An 18,725-nucleotide genomic window follows, 5' to 3' on the forward strand; every position below is an offset into this window, starting at 1 on the left:
AGAGATTGTTAATCATGAAATAAAACTTACATATACAAAATGTTAAGATGGAACTATGTAATAAGGCATTGCTGCCAGGGGGCGGGGAGGGCGGCGGACTCCTTACAAGCAAATGAAGATAAGTAAGTAAAGCAAAACCTAGTACACTGTTACACGAATAGTCTGACCATCCTTAAATGCAACAATAATACTAATTCTTCACTAGCAGTGAATTTGCACATGAGTATTCAAAAATAAAGCTTTAAGAATCACTCCTCCCATGTAACTATCCTCCCAACATTAAACAACTATTCTTAAAGTTGAAAACCTACAGAGAGAAAGCGATGATTCTAAAAGGGCCAACATTTAATCTGACATTTTCCCTTTTAGTATAGAACCTACATTTTATAATAGAAAACCTTGGACTCGCCAGTGTTAGCTGCTGGAATGAGGTGTTTGTCCAGTACATCCAGAATGTCACAACAGATTAATTTTAGCTCAGTCTCAACCTGAAAAAAAAAGTCACAAATTGTTTAAAGTCTAAGCAACTATATAAATTATCACACATTCTACCTCTGGTTTTGAGGAAGAGAGCCACATTAGAATATACATCTCTCTCCAAATCCTCTTGCCCTCTCTTGATACAAAACCAGAGAAAGTTGTCTCCAGGTTACAGAAATTCTTATTTCTTTCTATATACTTTCAGTTAAGTGCTTTAAAAAAAAATCCAAACTCATAGTTCAGCTACAGAACTAAGAGTTACACTGATTAATGACTACCAAGTGCTACGCATTTATATTAACTAACTTCTTTAATGAGGTAGCAAATATTGTCTCCACTTATATGGGAAAACAAAGACTATGAATATTTGCCCAAAGATCACCAACTTAAGGACTTAAGAGGCAGAGTTAGGATTTGAACCCAGGTGGGCTGCATGACTAAACTCACAATTTATAAGGGATGGAATACAACTTCAAACTCAAGCAATGTGCCTCCAGTGCTCATATTCCTAACCATTACTAAGCTCAATAGCCAATCACTTTAGTGGCAGAGATCCATTGCCAGCTACGGCACCAAAGATCTATACATCGAAGTAAATACTGTCACTCATCTCAATTCATTTATCATGACAAAAATGCACACTACTTCTAAAAACACGTACGCATTTTCCTCCCCATTTTCTATTAATCTGCGGTGACACTGCTGAACCTTTTCCAAGTTCTTCTCATGCCCTCTGGAACTTCCTTTCCATTGTAAATAATTCTCCCATTCTCTCTCCTCCTAGAATGTCATCCCCATCCTAAGTAAAACTAGTTCTTCCCTGAATAAACTGTGGCTTTTCAAGTAGAGACTGCTTTATGAGAAGGATGATTTCCGAATTCTCTTAGCTCCTCCCTGACTTATAGTATGACTTTTCTATTACTCCAAACCCCTCCTCCTCCAAAGCACTCACCCTCAAATTCTAATTTCCCAATTTCTGCCATCAATAGATCTCTGTAGGCCCTTCATCCATATTCACGGAGTGCCTACAGCCTCTCTCTCGACTTCCTGGCATCACACCAAGGTATACCAAGCTATTATCACCTAGGTTTCTTTCAACATAGTTCCTTGATCTCAACTCCATGACCTTCACTTGTCAATACCCCTTAACTGTGCTGCTATATCCTAGAATTCTTAAATTCTAATCTTTCACTACTAGACTATAACTTCCTTTTTCAGTTCCTTTACTCTGGTTATTCTTACTTAGGGACACATCAAGACCTCAAGCCTTTTGAATCTTTCCTCTTCTCCCAATTTATCAGTTCCCCTCTTTGTTTCCTGCTTTCTTTCCTACTTAGCCCACATCCCACAATCTAGCGCACAGACTCCTCTCTCTTCTCATTTCCTCACCCCTCTGAGACACCAAAGTTGACTACTGACAATCCATACTCTTTGCTCCAGCATATTTGAAGGGAACAGTCACACTGATACCACCTTCCATTTGACCCCAGGTATGTTACTTAACCACTCAGAACCTCAGTTTTCCCATCTATAAAACTGCAATACCTTTTACAGGGTCATTTAAAGATTAAATAAACTCAGTAGCTTAGATAATTATACACATTATAAATATCTCTCTACTGAGAACAGTGTGCAAACGAGTTGAAGATAGTCAATAAATATAGTTTTCCCTTTCCCTTCCCTACCAAATTCACTCCTCATGCTACTTTGTGCCTGTTTCTGTGATTTCCGTCACTGTATCTAAGTGTGTTTTTACGCCTATCTCTTCCACTAGAATCAGTTTCTCAAGAGCAGCACTATATTGTCATTTAGGGCTAGATAATTCATTGTTTGTGGGGGGCTGTCCTATGCATAGTAGGATGTTTAGCAGCATCTCTCTCTCTCCCTACTAGATGCCAGTAGCATCCTCCAAGTTGTGACAACCAAATACGTCTCTAGACATTCTCAATGTCCTCTGAGGAGCAAAATCACCTTTGGTTGAGAAATACTGCACTAAATCAACGGCTGTCAAACTTTTTTGACCAAAACTTACAGTAAAAAAAAATTAAATATACATATATACACATACATAATATCTGAAACAATTACTACATGAAATAATATCCAATGCCCTCTGATATTTTCTAGTCTATTATAAAAACAATGACTAAACAAAACGTCCATAAGGATACTAATTCTGTCTCATCTTCACATCCACAGCACTCAGCAAACTGTGTGGTATATAAGAGGCACACAAATATTTGTTAAATTGCCCTGAATGGTAATTTCAAGACACTCAATGAAGTATTTTGCAGTTACCACAATAAAAACAAAGATTAAATTAGTTATTTACTTGTGCAGTGCTCAAAGGTGAACACCACCCTCCGCAGCTTCCAGGGAAAAAAGTACTTCACCTCTGTCCTGAAATGCTATATAGCCTGTAACTCCTAATCCAGGTGAGTAGAAGATGCAAATCCACTAAAATATAAAATGTATGTTACACATGTATACAACACATGTGTGTACTAGGCTGTGATCTAAAACGTGCAACACCTGGGGCTGGCCTGGTGGCACAGCAGTTAAGTTTGCATGTTCTGCTTTGGTGGCCTGGGGTTGACGGGTTCAGATCCTAGGTGCAGACCTACGTACCGCTTATCAAGCCATGCTATGGCAGGCATCCCACATATAAAGTAAGGGGAAATTAGTTCATGGCCAGTCTTCCTCAGCAAAAAGAGGAGGATTGGCAGCAGATGTTAGCTCAGGGCTAATCTTCCCGCCCCCCCCCCCCCAAAAAAATCCAACACCTAAGGCATCTTTCTTTAAAGATGTCTAGAATATGACAATCTCACCATTTGCCGATATTCCCGAATCATTTTTAGTTTGTCTTCTCCTCCCTTGTTTTCTTCTTTCTGTTCAATGCTGCTGATTATTCTCCAGGAAGCTCTTCTAGCTCCGATCACATTTTTATATGCAACAGATAGGAGATTTCTTTCTTCAACCGTCAACTCCACATCCATGCCTGCTACTTTCTTCATTGATTCCACCATTTCTGTAAGTGAAAAAGTAAAATCCGACCTTACAAACTAAGTTTTGTTAACACGCCTTCACAGTAGCCTAGAACAAAAGAATGTAGAGTAGAAGGTTGTATGGAATCAGAATGACTTCATATGGTACCTAGTATAACGTAGTACGATTTGGAGGCCTCATTCTCATATTAAATAAGGGAACTAGGAACATACATCTACCTATTTCCCAGTAAAAAATAATTGAGCTGGCAGTTTAAGACAAAGATTAAAAATTTAAAACTCTGAAATGTATTTTCTTTCAAATAAATACAAATAAATTATACTTCTCAAAAAAGTCTTGGTAAGAAGGGAATTTATTCATATAGTAAACATACACTGAGCATGTGGTTAGTTCCAAAAATAAGTCAAACTCATCTTTGGATGTTTCTATCCTTCCTCCTTTAGAAGAGCACTGTCCACCTCCTATGAATTCATTCATCAGCAAAACTTTTGGTGGTTCCTAATTGTTACCACTAGGTGGCAAGCAAAGAAAGGGGCCCAGATAAAACTTGGGAGATGCCAAGTATAGGAAAAAACAGGGAATACAATGCATGTGAACGCAAAGGAAGAACCAAAAACAACTTAATACTAACTGAATAAACATACTAATGAAAAATATGCTTTCAGAAAAGACTAAATGCCATATTACCATGTAGCTCTCCAACTTTAGTATTTCAGAATCTTTGGTGATGAAACCCGAGGATCTGTATTTTAACAAGCACCTTAGCATACGTTAACTAACACTCTTAAGTAAGAGTACCTTAGGGTATGACTCAGGAAGTGATCTTATGAAACACTACTTCATGGTACCTTATATTATATGTGTAATCCCAGGAACATTATCTGTTTCAAAAAATTATCTTTTCAGGAATATCAGGAAATTAACAGAAATATTAAGATGATAAGGTCTTTGGGAAACAGTTTGGTAGTTTCTTTTAAAGTTAACCAGCGTTAAGACTCAGCAATCCCACTCCTAGGTATCATTCCAAGAGAAATGAAAATATATCTTCACAAAGACTTTAATACAAATGTTCAAAGCAACTTTATCATAATAGACGAAAGGTGAAAACCACCCAAATGTCCATCTATGCAATGGAATACTACTAGAGAATAAAAAAGAATGAACTACTGATACAAGTAACATGGATGAAGTTCAAAAACATCATGCTAATTGAAAAAAGCCAGACCAAAAAAGATTTTACGACTGCACTCAAATCAAGTTATAGAAAATGCAGGGGGCTGGCCCCGTGGCCAAGTGGTTAAGTTCATGCACTCCGCTTCAGTGGCCCAGGGTTTTGCCAGTTCGGATCCTGGGCGTGGATATGACACCACTCATCAGGCCACGCTGGGTTGGCGTCCCACATGCCACAACTGGAAGGACCCACAACTAAAAATACACAACTATGTACCGGGGGCCTTTGGGGAGAAAAAGGAAAAATAAAATCTTAAAAAAAAAAAAAAGAAAATGCCAAAATATAAAGAGAGAAAGCAAATAAGCGATTACCAAGGTATGGGGGTGACGTGAGGAGCTTATGTACAAAGGAGTACAAGGGAAATTTGGTGGGTAACAGAATTGTTTTACTGTGTTGGTTAAACAACTGAATACATTCATCAAAACTTACTGAATTATAGACGTAAGAGTAGTATATTTTATTGTATATAAACCGTATCTCATTAAAGTTGACTTTTAAAAATGCAATACTGAAGCATTTTCAGGAAAAAAGAAATAGTAGGGAATATGGTAATAAGACCATAAACTCATTTCTGGGAGCCTGAAAGCATTCATTTGAAACACCCAATTTTGTTTTTGTAACCATAGTCATGAAAAAAAGGCTAAATTTAGAAGCAGTGGAGTAAGAGGTTATCATTTCAAGTTCACTTCCACACTGGTTTATCTCAAAAACTAACAACAAATTAAATATGCCTCAGAAGTGAACCAGTAATTCCCTTTTCTAAATTGGTCCCAACAGAGCAATTAAAAAAGTAACCTAGCTACTCCAAAAAGACCATTAATTCTTTTAAATTGTAGGGCTTTGCAACATTATATATGGAAAAACTATACACAAATATCCAATACATACCACTAAAAACTTAACAATGATATGTCTCTGGGTACTATTCCAGATGATTTAGATTTTCTTCACTTTTATATGCTTTAAAATTTTTCAACAATGAACATTTAATATTTTTACAATGTGAGGAGGAATTACATTTAAAACACTCAATGATATTCTACTATCCCAGATTTAATTAAGTATAATAATTCCCTTCATTTAGAAAGCCGCAAACAACACACAAAAGACTGTGGTACAGTTACAGAAGCAGCAGTTATCTGCTTTTATTAAATAACAGCTTTACTGATCTGTAATTCACATGCTCACAATTCACCCATTAAGAGAGTACAATTCAATGGTTTTCAGTATATTCACAGAATTGTGCAACCGTCACCACAATGAATTTTACAACATTTTCATCACTCAAAAAAGAAAAGCTCCAGGGCCAGCCCCATAGCGGAATGGTTACATTTGCAAACTCCACTTCAGCAGGCCAGGGTTCACTGGTTCGGATTCTGGGCGCGGACCTACACACCACTCATGAAGACATGCTGTGGTGGCATCCCACACAGAGGAACTAGAATGACTTACAACTGGGGCTTTGGGGAGAAAGAAAAAGAAAAAAGGAGGAAGACTGGTAAGAGATATTAGCTTAGGGCCAATCTTCCTCAAAAAAAGAAAAGCTCCATGCCCATTAGCGGTCACGCTGTATTACTCCTAACTCCCTCAGCCCTAGTCAACCACCAATCTACTTTTCCATCTCTATGGATTTACCTATTCTGGACATTTCATATAAATGGAACCATGTACTATGTCTTTTGTGACTGCTTTCTTTCACCTAGCATGTTTCAAGGTCATCCATAGTGCAGTTCGTATCAATACTTCACTTACTCTATGGATATGCCACATTTTACTTATCCATTCCATCGGTTAATGGACTTTGAGTTGAATTTCCACTTCTTGGCTATTATGAATAATGCTGCTATGAAATTCATGTAAAGTATGCTTTCGAGTCTCTTGAATACAGACCTAGGTGTGGAACTGCAGGGTCACACAGTAACTTTTTGAGGAAGGAACCGCCAAACTGTTTGTCAGGGGGGCTGCATCATTTTTACATCCCCACCAGCAATATAGGATGATTCTAATTTTTCCATACTCTAACCACTTGTTAGTTTCCTTTCCTTTTTTTTTCATAGTCATCCTAGTAGATATGAAGTGGTAACAAGATTTTGATTTGCATTTCCTTGATGGCTAATGACATTAGGCATCTTTTCATGAGCTTATTGATCATTTGTATACGTTCTTTATAAACTATTCAGATGATCTGCCAATTATTTAAGTTATTTACCTTTTTATTACTGAGTTGTAGGAGTTATTTATTTTTACAATCCCAACCATTCCTCTTAGCCCCCCATTTTCAGGACTTCCTCCACTCCTGAAGGTAGCATATAAGGGATAGCAGTAGCATGAGTCAGAAAATGAAAGAGCTTCCTACCACCCCTGAAAGTTCTGCAACAGTGCTTTGTACCAATGTGTACAAATTATGACTATAATGAAGCTCTCATGACAACACTGGTCTTATCCTTTTAACGTCAACAACGGAAACATGATCCCAACTACACTGTACCCCAAAAGTGTATGAAAAAGCTCTGATTTATCCAACTCTAGACTGGCCACACCCTTAAAACCTCCATCAGCAGAGGATTAATACCAATTATATTAACATAAACTTCTCAACACAACTAGTATATCATAAAATCATCTTTGCAGCAACTATTTTATCAATGTGATCTATGCATTTCCTGGGCAAGGGGAAGAAGGCTGGCAAATCTGTATGCACCAAGTATGATCATAACTTACGGACCAGACAACCTGCAACTCATAGTCGAATCACTACTTGTGGATGCACAGGCAGTGTGGTACACAAAGTGTGGGCAGTCAAATATAATTTCTGGGACTTCTGATGGTTGGAACAATGGGTAGTTGACTGAAAATCACGGCTATTACAAAAACTCTGAAATATAAAATCCCCACAATTCAAACGGCATCTTAATCAAACATACTAAGTATATTTGGTTCCAGGTCATTTCCCCTTCCTTGTATGATGATAGCCTAGTTAGACATCCATTACATTAAAGCAGCTTGCCTCTATTTGTTACTGGACTATCCCGCCAGAAGAAGAGTCAAATGTTTTTCACACTGACTTTAACTTAGCTTTGGTCCTTAGTTTTTGTTCTCTGACGTATTTACACATTCATTCAATAAACTCATTCACAAAAAAAAAAAACACCTCATGTCAGGCACTGTTTCAAATGGTTTGCAAGTATTATTAATGCATTTAATCTCAAAAGACCTTTGAAGGAGGTACTAGTATCATACCCATTTTATATGAGGAAACTAGAGAATATGGAGATTACACTTGCTCAAAATCACAAATTCAGCGGATTACAACCCAGGCAATGACTCCAGAGTCGTGCTTTGATTTAATCAGATTACTCCAGATTTGAACATTTATTTGAACTCATCTGTATGGGGATCCTTTGCTTTTTATAAGAACAGATGTGGGGGCCGGCCCCGTTGCCAAGTGGTTAAGTTGGCGTGCTCCGCTGTGGGGGGCCAGGGTTTCACTGGTTCAGATCTTGGGCACAGACATGGAACCACTCGTCAGGACATGCTGAGGTGGCGTTTCACGTGCCACAACTAGAAGGACCCACAACTAAAATATACAACTATGTACTGGGGGTATTTGGGGAGAAAAAGGAGAAAGGGGAAAAAAAAAGAAGATTGGCAACAGTTGTTAGCTCAGGTGCCAATCTTAAAAAAAAAAACCAGATGCAAGACAAACGGTTTCAGTGACAAGAGAGACACAAACGTTAATACATTAAAATGTGGTCTATTCCTGCTTAAAATACATCTTTTTCCACCTACAAGTTAAACCCCCTTAAAACACTATCTTCAAAAAACACTGCCACGGGCCAGCCCCGTGGCCGAGTGGTTAAGTGCACATGCTCTGCTTCAGCGGCCCAAGGTTTCACCGCTTCAGATCCTGGGCGCAGACATGGCACAGCTCATCAAGCCATGCTGAGGTGGCGTCCCACATGACACAACTAGAAGGACCCACAACTAAAAATATAGAACTATGTAGCAGGGGGCTTTGAGGAGAAAAAGGAAGGGAAAAAAAAAACTTACTGCCAATGCCTAGTAGAGAGAGATACTCCCATGCCTCTAATATCTCTAGATCAACATCCCAGTAAAACTTGATTCTCCCAAGATTGTCCCTGCCAGCTGGTAAATCAAGTCTCTGCTGAGTTCCAACAGTCTTTTAACCTTATAAAGACAGAGTACAAAATCTAAGAGGGGGGCATGTCTCCACCTACCAGACTGACTAGGAGTTACCATCAGGTCTAGTTCTACAATTCTAATGAGATCCAGGGTCAAGACAGAAGCAAACTGTTCAGAACCCGTCACAGGAAAACAAGCAGGCTCAGAACTGGTTGACAGGTTTAACGTACCTCGTACCAAAGCACAAGGATTGTAACCATAATTTCTCCCAACATGGAAAAAAATGTTGGCCAGCTGTTACAACATGTAATCCTGACTTTTAAAGACAGAAAACTAAAGTTTAGAATAACTTGCCTGAAGTCACACAGCTACTAAGTGGTAAAACTAGAATTCAAACCCAATCTAACTTAAATGCCGGAGCTCTTCACCACATTTGACTAACTTTTTAAGTAGAGTGCTCATGGAAACAAGAAATTCTTAAATCCAAGAACACAGAAGATAATCACCCCAAGGGAAGAAAAGGACCATAGCATCAGACACTGCCTTAAAAAGGTTCTGTCACTCAAGCGTCTGCAGAGGTCTTGCATTCGCTTTATCTAAAAGTTGATGAGGTGGCCAATGAGCTTTCCTCTTTGCCTAGGAAACTATTCATCCCTCTGGATCAAACTCAAATATCTTATTCTGTGAAGCCTTCCGCTCTCCAATCCATGTTTGCATTTCTCTTTATTGAGAATCAGTGTTTTTCTTCCCATTAAATAATACCTTCCTAAAAGGGTATAACTGTGTCTCTATCTCTATCTCTATTCCCAGAAGAGCACAGTACCTAATGCCACAAAAGGCACACAAACATTTGATGGAAGAATGAAGGGGGTAAGACAAAGACATTAAATAGACTGAGAAATACATTCTGGTAGGCTTGACGAAAATATTCCCTAGGTAAATGAAACCTGTTTAAGGATTCCCTCTGGGGGCCGGCCAGGTGGCACAGAAGTTAAGCTCGCACGTTCCCCTTCGGCGGCCCGGGCTTCACCAGTTCAGATCCGGGGTGCAGACTTGGTACTGCTCAGCCAGCCATGCTGTGGAAGGCGTCCCATATATAAAGTTGAGGAAGATGGGCACAGATGTTAGCTCAGGGCCAATCTTCCTCAGGAAAAAGAGGAGGACTGGCAGCAGATGTAAGCTCAGGGCTAATCTTTCTCAAAGGAAAAAAAAAAGGATCCCCTCTCTAAATAGAATCACAGATCCTATGGTTTTTTCTCAACAATTTCAATAGGCCCTTTTACTGTAGCCCCTTTTTTTTCCTTTTTCTCCCCCAAACCCCCCGGTACGTAGTTGTATATTTTTTAGTTGTGGGCCCTGCAGTTGTGGCACGTGCGATGTCGCCTCAGTGTGGCTTGATGAGCAGTACCATGTCCACGCCCAGGATCGGAACCGGTGAAACCCTGGGCCGCCAAAGCGGAGCACACGAACTCAACCACTCAGCTGGCCCCAACAGCCCATTTTATTTAGTAGAAAATTTAGTTATATCTGTCCCTTAAAAAGTCTCTGAAACACAGAGCAACATCCTGAAGGTCTGAGATCTGTTCACTGAATATATAAAGGGGAATTTAGTTATCAGTTACCTATGTTACCACTCTCCAGCAAAGTCCTATACAGCAGTCCCCCCTTATCCATAGTTTCAGCTACCCGCAGTCAACCACAGTCCAAAAATATTAAATGGAAAATTCCAGAAATAAACAATTCCTAAGTTTTAAATTGTGCGCTGTTTCAAGCAGCAGTGAATAAATCTCATGTCATCCAACTCCATCCCGCCCAGGACGTGAATCATCCCTTTGTCCAGCATATCCATGCTGTATACACTGCCCACTCGTTAGTCACTTAGTAGCTACCTCAGTTACCAGCTTGACTTCACAGTATCGCAGTGCTTGTGTTCAAGTAACCCTTATGTTACTTAATAATGGCCCCAATCGGGCGGAGTAGTGATGCCGGCAATTCGAATACGCCAAAGAGAAGCTGTAAAGTGCAGTGCTTGCTTAAAGGGAAAAGGTGAAAGCTCTGGCTTAAGAAAAAACTCATACACATGCTCAGGTTGCTAAGATGTACATAAAAACAAATCACCTAGACATGAAATCATGAAGAAAGAAAACTCATGTTAGTTTTGCTGTAGCACCCCAAATATGTATGTATAGGGGAAAACACAGCCTATATAGAGTTCAGTACTATCCAGTTTCAGAAATCCACTATGGATCTGTGGGAATGTATCACTCCCAGATAAGGGGTGACTATCATACATTCAAATAATATTCTCAGTTAACAAGACTACAGCATCTACAGAGGCTTATAATATGAACTATCTAGTATTATACGATCTGATCTTCAATCCTGTACATGAAATGACTAAAGCAGAACCAAGACCATTTCATAATACAAGGCATTTGGGAATATTCTGAGAACCTGGTATACTGTAAGTCCAGAAGCCGTACTGATTCATCTGCTATAGATTATCGAGAAAGGCAGGTAGAGGGGGCTAGCCAGGTGGTGTAGCGGTTAAGCTCGAGCAGTGCTTCAGCAGCCCAGGGCTCGCAAGTTCGGATCCCAGGTGAGGACTTAGCCCCGCTTATCAGCATACTATGGCAGGCATCCCACATAGAAAATAGAGGAAGACGACGGGCACGGATGTTAGCGCAAGGCTAATCTTCCTAAAACAAATTTTTTTAAATACAAAGAAAAAGAAAAGGCAGGCAGAATGTATAGGGTTATAACCTGTCTTTTATACGGAAAAGTGGCTGGTTGGTGTCAAAAAAGGGTAAGGCAGATAAGCCCATCAAAGCAATCTACAACAGAGGATAGAAAAGTGCCACCTTATACAATAATCATTTGATTCCCAATCAAGAGCCCCCAGGGCTCATTTAGGACATGACAGTTAAGGGGAAAACCTAGCTCTTTTCTTTATTTAAAAAACTAAGATGATCTACCATCTCACACTCATCAGAAGAGCCACTATCAAAAAAAACCAGGGGGCTGGCCTCATGGCACAGTGGTTCAGTTTGGTGTGCTCCACTTCAGCGGCCCGTGTTCACAGGTATGGATCCTGGGCACAGAGGTACACCACTCATCAGCCATGCTGTGGCAGCGACCCACATATAAAGTGGAGGAAGACTGGCACAAATGTTAGCTCAGGGCTAATCTTCTTCAGCAAAACAAACAAGTGTTGGCAAGGATGTGGGGAAACTGGACCCTCTGCCCTGTTAGCAGGCACGTAAAATGGTACTTGCTACCGTGTAAAGCAGAATGGTGGTTCTTGAAAAAATTTAAAAAAGAGAATTACCGTATGACCCAGCAATTCCACTTCTGGGTATATACCAAAAAGAACTGAAAGCAGGGTCTTGAAGAGATATTTGTACACCTATGTTCATAGCAGCGTTATTCACAATAGCTAAAACACGGAAGCAACCCAAGTGTCCATCGACAGATGAATGGATAAACAAAACGTGAAATAAAAACACAACAGACTATTACTATTCAGCCTTAAAGAAGGAAGGCAATTCTGATACATGCTACAACATGGATGAATCTTGAGGACATAATGCTAAATGAAAGAAGGCAGTCACAAAAAGACACATACCATGATTCCACTTATATGAAGTACTTAGATTAGTCAAAATCATAAAGACAGAAAGAATAATGGTAGTTGCCAGGGGCTGAGGGGAGAATGAGCAGTTACTGTTTAACAGGTATAGTTTCAGTTTTACAAGATGAAAAGAATCATGGGGATAGATGGTCATAACGGCTACACAAAAATGTGAATATACTTAATACCACTGAACTGTACACTTAAAAACAGTTAAGATAGTAGATTTTGTTATGCGTATTTTAACACACACACACTAAAATGAACTAAATATCTATGCCTGAAACTCTGAGTCCCGTTCTCAATGAAAAAAGTAATCCAAACGACAGACATGATGGTGACAGTGGAATCTTCAGTTGACTGAGGACTGCCGAAAAGAAACTCCTCCAGAGACCCAAGATGAGAAGAAACTTAAGACCATAAACTTATTTCTGGCTTGCTCATGGAGACAAGCTTCCCAAATCACTATGTCAAATGGAAAGAAGGCAAAGTTATCCTAGGGGGTGATGTACAACTATCACGGGAAAAGTCAGGGAAAAAAGCAAGGTGTATCTGTAAATTATAAAACTCTCTCTGCGAAATCCACCTTATAATTATAAAATTCACCTCATTAAAAAATCTCTCTAGACCAATTATTAGTTATCAGGCACAGCTGTTTGAAACTGCTAGTTTGGGATGAGAATATATTTCACATGCATATATATTGACGAACATAAAGAGAAGTCTTTACTCCCTGAGATAAATATTTCTATTAAACGAGAGCACTTTTTTCCAAGAGGAAGATGTACTGTTAAATTATAAGTGGCAGTGTAAGACCTGTACTTTTCAATAAAATCTCACCATCTTTCCCTTAGATCTTTCCTTTATCACATGATGACTATTACCTTATAGACGCTTCAGAAAATAAAAATCTGATGGGGTTGGCCCCGTGGCCAAGTGGTTAAGTTGATACACCCTGCTTCAGCGGCCCAGGGTTTCGCCAGTTCGGATGCTGGGCACGGACATGGCACTGCTCATCAAGCCATGCTGAGGCAGCGTCCCACATCCCACATGCCACAACTACAAGGACCCACAACTAAAAAATACACAACTATGTAGCGGGGGCTTTGGGGAGAAAAAGGGAAAATAAAATCTTTAAAAATAATAATAATAAAATAAAATAAAAATGTTGCTAAAGAAAATAAAATAAAAACTTGAAAATAAGGACAAACACAATACAGAAAAGACTGATCATCACAGAAAGCCATTCTGCACTAGAAGAGACTAGTAAGGGGAAGAGAACAGATATTTTGAAGCGCTTTACCAGTTGCTGAGAAAAAGTATTTTATCTTTTGATAATAAAGGAAAGACAAACTTAGAAGGAGGGGAGTGTCAACAGCTGTAATTTTAGGAACATTCCCATCTTACGATTATCAGAGAAACTGTTAACTGAGAGCCTGGGTGCCTGTATGAAGATGAACAGCTCTTGTACCATGTTTAGAAAACAATTTTGTGACTTACGAGCTAAAACAGAAGAAGAGAAGTACAGCAGCAAAGGAAAACCTGATGTCTGCGTTGGCAGGGATCCCAAACGAACGAAAATCAGACACCCAGACCTGTGCCAGCAACAGTACTGGGAGAACAGCTAGATTAAGGACCAAAGAGAAAACTAACAGACCTAAGATAAACGAGCGCTCAGGCTGGCCAGAAAACTTAATGTGATGAATGCCTCCCTTAAAATCCCAATCGTTAGTTCTGAAGAGATGTGGTTTAGAAATTAAGGAATGAAAAAGAACACCAAAGAATTAATCTGCACGGAGGGGGAAAGTATTATGTCCTTTTATGATTCATTCATATTCTGAGGCATGTCATGAAAGCAAAATGTCCTTCATATGGTATGCACATACTTAACATACCAGCCAAAGGATGATTTTATTCATCTTCAGAGAAGCTGGGACATAATTCTGAAACAGCTCTGCCTCCCCTAGGATTCTGCAAAGCAGAGAAGCATGGATGTAAAAATCTAACTAACATCTCAAAATTGAAAGTGCAAAAGAGAGAGTAGACATGTTTTAAATCTTTTCTAAAGAACTGCTAGCCCCGAATTATGATTGGTAACTCTGTATTTCCACAGGACAGGATAGGTGTGCTTGGGAATCAAATTACTCCCCAAATCTCAGAGGATGGACACAACAAAGGTTTCTTCCTCACTCAAATGTTTAAGTAAAGGTCTACCATCTTAGAGCTCTACCATTTGGTACCTGAGGCCTCCCCAGTCAAAGCAGCAACAGGAGAATCAGGAAAGGATTTTTCACTGCCTCTACACAGTTAAGGCACATAATGTCACATTTCACTGGCCAAAACAGGCTCACATGACCCTGCTGCCTAAGTACAAGAAGTTGGGAAAAGGGGGAACAAAGTTCCACAATGTCTCAATGTATCCACCCCCCCGCCCCCCAAAAAAAAGCCAACGAAGCCATACTAAAATTAAAAAGGCTGGGGCCGGCCCGGTGGCACAGCGGTTAAGTTCGCACATTCCACTTCTCGGTGGCCTGGGGTTCGCCAGTTCAGATCCCGGGTATGGACATGGCACTGCCTGGCAAGCCATGCTGTGGTAGGTGTCTCACGTATAAAGTAGAGGAAAATGGGCATGGATGTTAGCTCAGGGCCAGTCTTCCTCAGCAAAAAGAGGAGGATTGGCAGTAGTTAGCTCAGGGCTAATCTTCCTCAAAAAAATAAAAAGGCTGCCAAGTCAAATCAGACACTACTTAAAACAACAGACATATACACAAAAATTATGGGCAATTAACTAATGCAGACCACAGATTTTGTCTCAACGGCAATGGATGCAACAACTTAAAATGCCGCAAGTTTGTTTTTATTTGATAAAAAAGTATCCAAGTTTGTTGGGGAAAAAATTTCCAAGGGACTAAATCTAAGAGAAATTTACCATATGGATCTTTACTTAAAAAGGAAGTCACAGAAAATGTTTGACTAGATTTACACAAGAGAAGCAGTCTCTTCTGTGATACTTCTGCTATCATGAAATCAGTGAGGGCATTTCTGCAGTTACATATGCCAATGTCCAGGCGTTATGGTGCTTTCAGATGATCTGATAAACTGAAGTCCTTAACTCCCCTAAGGAATGACTGAAATTATCAGCTAAGCAAAATCTGGACTATCACTAAACATTAATAATTCACTGACAATCACCATTCTGTCTTAGAGATTTCTAAAAGACCCAACTATTCTGGTAGCAAAGACTGCTGTTGATATTTAGGAATACACAAGTATCATGTACTTTATCACACTGACAAATACTCTATCAGAAGCATAAGTTCTGTACTCTAAAGTACGGAAAAGAAATTTGATTTGGACAATTTTAAGGGCATGTATTATCACCGCTCATCAAGCCACGCTGAGGCGGCTGCCATGTGCTACAACCAGAAAGACCTACAACTAGAACATACAACTATGTACTGAGGGGCTTTGGGGGAGAAAAGTCAAAAAAAGAAAAAAACCCCAATAAAATGTTATGAGATGTATCTTAATAGTGTGTTAAGAGTTATAAAGGAAACAATAACTTGAAGTAAACATTTTGGTAAGATTTGGAAGTCATTTCTGAGATTTTTCTTTAAGTAAAGGTTTAAATGGCTTAAATGGACAAGATTAATGAACTGACATCTAAGTACACTGTATGTGGAGCACTATGAAACAAACAAACAGGATGCTGAAGCAGAAAATAGGAAATGTGGGAAGCCTCCATAAAGAGGTCCTGTTCTATTCTGTAACACTATGCTTATCCTATCTACATATCACTTGTACTCTTATTAAGTGGACGAAAAGATAACACACTTTGGGAAACACTTTGGGAAACAGCACGGTAGGAAAACACCACCTTTACAGCCAGAAGAATTCAGATTAGATTTTCATTCTGGGTTAGGTATTTATTTACATGCTATTTGACCTAAGTCACTCAGCCTCTATGAGGTTGTTTCCTCCTTACAACTTGGGAGATACCCACCTCTCGCTGGATTATGAGAGTTAAAATGAGACTGCACAGTAAATTCTCTGGCACATAATACAAACTGAACAATATGTTAAAACCCATCCTTTCCTTTGCTTGCCTCTCTTACAAAGTTAAAAAGAATAAACACCAAAAAGCCCTACAGGAATTCAGGAAGATGTGAGCACTTAGAGGAGTGCTAACAATATGCTTGACGCAGTAATGAGCTAAATAAAGAACTAGAGTTTAGAACCTAAGCCTAGAAGCCTTTTGTATAATCTGGCTCCACTTCTTAAAGATTTTACTTTTCCTTTTTCTCCCCAAAGCCCCCTGGTACATAGTTGCGTATTTTTAGTTGTGGGTCCTTCCAGTTGTGGCATGTGGGATGCCGCCTCGGCGTGGCCTGATAAGTGGTGCCATGTCTGCGCCTAGGATCCGAACGCGCAAAGCCCTGGGCCGCTTAAGCAGAGCACACGAACTTAATCACTCGGCTATGGGGGCCGGCCCCTGGCTCCACTTTTTCTTTCTAGCCCAGATACTCCGTTCTCAGGCCTCATATGCTTAATCCCATATCTGCACCTGTGATGATATATCTGAAAGAACCTCCCACACCCACCATGTAAATCTCCTCCACTACAATGAATATCTCACCCATTACTCATTTTTCCTGACAACTACAACCCATAATGCCCTTGTGTTCCATCTCTAAAATTCCTATATCACAGAAGTTGGCAATAATCATTGTTTTTAGCCACAGTTCTCTTTAAACTAGGCTGTAAACTCCTCTGTATATGTGTTCTAATACATTCTTCTATCATTCCCAAGACAAAACTCATTCCCAAGACAGGCTAAACAAATGCCTATTGATTAAAAAGTCCAAGGATGGGGGCTGGCTCCGTGGCTGAGTGGTTAAGTTCGCGCGCTCCACTGCAGGCGGCCCAGTGTTTCGTCGGTTCGAATCCTGGGCGCGGACATGGCACTGCTCATCAGACCACGCTGAGGCAGCATCCCACATGCCACAACTAGAAGGACCCACAACAAAATATACAACTATGTACCGGAGGGCTTTGAGGAGAAAAATAAAATCTTAAAAAAAAAAAAAAAGTCTTAAAAAAAAAAAGTCCAAGGATGGATTTACGAGAGACATGCTTAGGAATGCTTGTGAAGGGGGAGAGGGGAATTCCTGATTCTAACAGCTGATCAAAATGTAATATAAAAATGCAGAGGCCGATACAGAGAAAAGTGATAGAAATCAAAAACATCCAGTAAATGTAGAGGAAAAACACTAACTCCATAAGGAATGCAGTGCAACTTTAAAGCAACATAGTTGCTATTTTAAAAATCAGGTTAAGTTTGATTAGAATTTACAAATAAACTTAAACCTAAAGTTACGTTAAATATCTCATTATCTGCAAAGCAGCAGTAACTCTAATACTGCACTTCGGCAAATACATCTGCATAATCATTAACTGTTAAAAGTTTAACTGACAAAAACTAGACAAAAAGCTATGCAGTACTGCCATACAGCTTGAAATATTCTCAAACTCAGGATCCCTGACAATTACTTAACTGCTGAAAAAACAGGTGAAACAGCCTCTAGACAAGAGCTTTACAAGGTCACCTAGCCAAATCCAGAGATATGCATTAAATTTAGAGTACAGACCAAATGCCTAAGTTTTTAATAAGCACCCTCAGTGACTCTAACTCCATCAGGCATCAAAGAAACAATCTACTCCAGAGGCTCTCAACTCTAGCTGCATACTAAAATCCCCTGGGAAAGTTTTCTTTTTTAAAGGTAGACTGACCTAGGTGAACAAACCAGACGTTTTTTAAGTTTTCATCTTAGTCTGGCTTTCACAGTCCAATTTTTGCTTTTAAAACATTTTTTAGGGGCCGGCCCGGTGGCATAGCGGTTAAGTGCACATGTTCCGCTTTGGCAGCCTGGGGTTCACCGGTTCAGATCCTGGGTGCGGACAGGGTACCGCTTGGCAAGCTATGCTGTGGTAGGCGTCCCACATGTGAAATGGAGGAAGATGGGCATGGATGTTAGCTCAGGGCCAGTCCTGTCAGCAAAAGGAGGAAGACTGGCAGCAGATGTTAGCTCAGGGCTAATCTTCAAAAGAAAAAAAATTTATAGCCAATATTTTATCGTTGCTAAACGTTATTTCTATGGAAAAATATAGTACATATGTATATCATCTATTTTAGGAAACATTTTTTCACATTAACATCTCTGAAATCGAGATTTT

At 39.6% G+C, this 18,725-nt stretch overlaps 1 protein-coding gene across 4 annotated transcripts in view; it reads right to left on the reverse strand.

The window, feature by feature from the left end:
* YWHAE (tyrosine 3-monooxygenase/tryptophan 5-monooxygenase activation protein epsilon) overlaps window positions 1–18,725 on the reverse strand; it is a 41,376-nt gene that overhangs the window by 9,104 nt on the left and 13,547 nt on the right. For all 4 annotated transcript variants that reach the window (XM_008514776.2, XM_008514777.2, XM_070562854.1 and 1 more), the window contains exons 2-3: window positions 3,309–3,508; window positions 382–488 (exon numbers count right to left, since the gene is read on the reverse strand). In XM_008514776.2, coding sequence (XP_008512998.1) covers window positions 382–488; window positions 3,309–3,508 — 307 coding nt within the window. The remainder of the gene's footprint in view (window positions 1–381; window positions 489–3,308; window positions 3,509–18,725) is intronic.

This window comes from Equus przewalskii, chromosome 10, assembly GCF_037783145.1.
Source record: "Equus przewalskii isolate Varuska chromosome 10, EquPr2, whole genome shotgun sequence".
Lineage (NCBI taxonomy): Eukaryota > Metazoa > Chordata > Mammalia > Perissodactyla > Equidae > Equus > Equus przewalskii.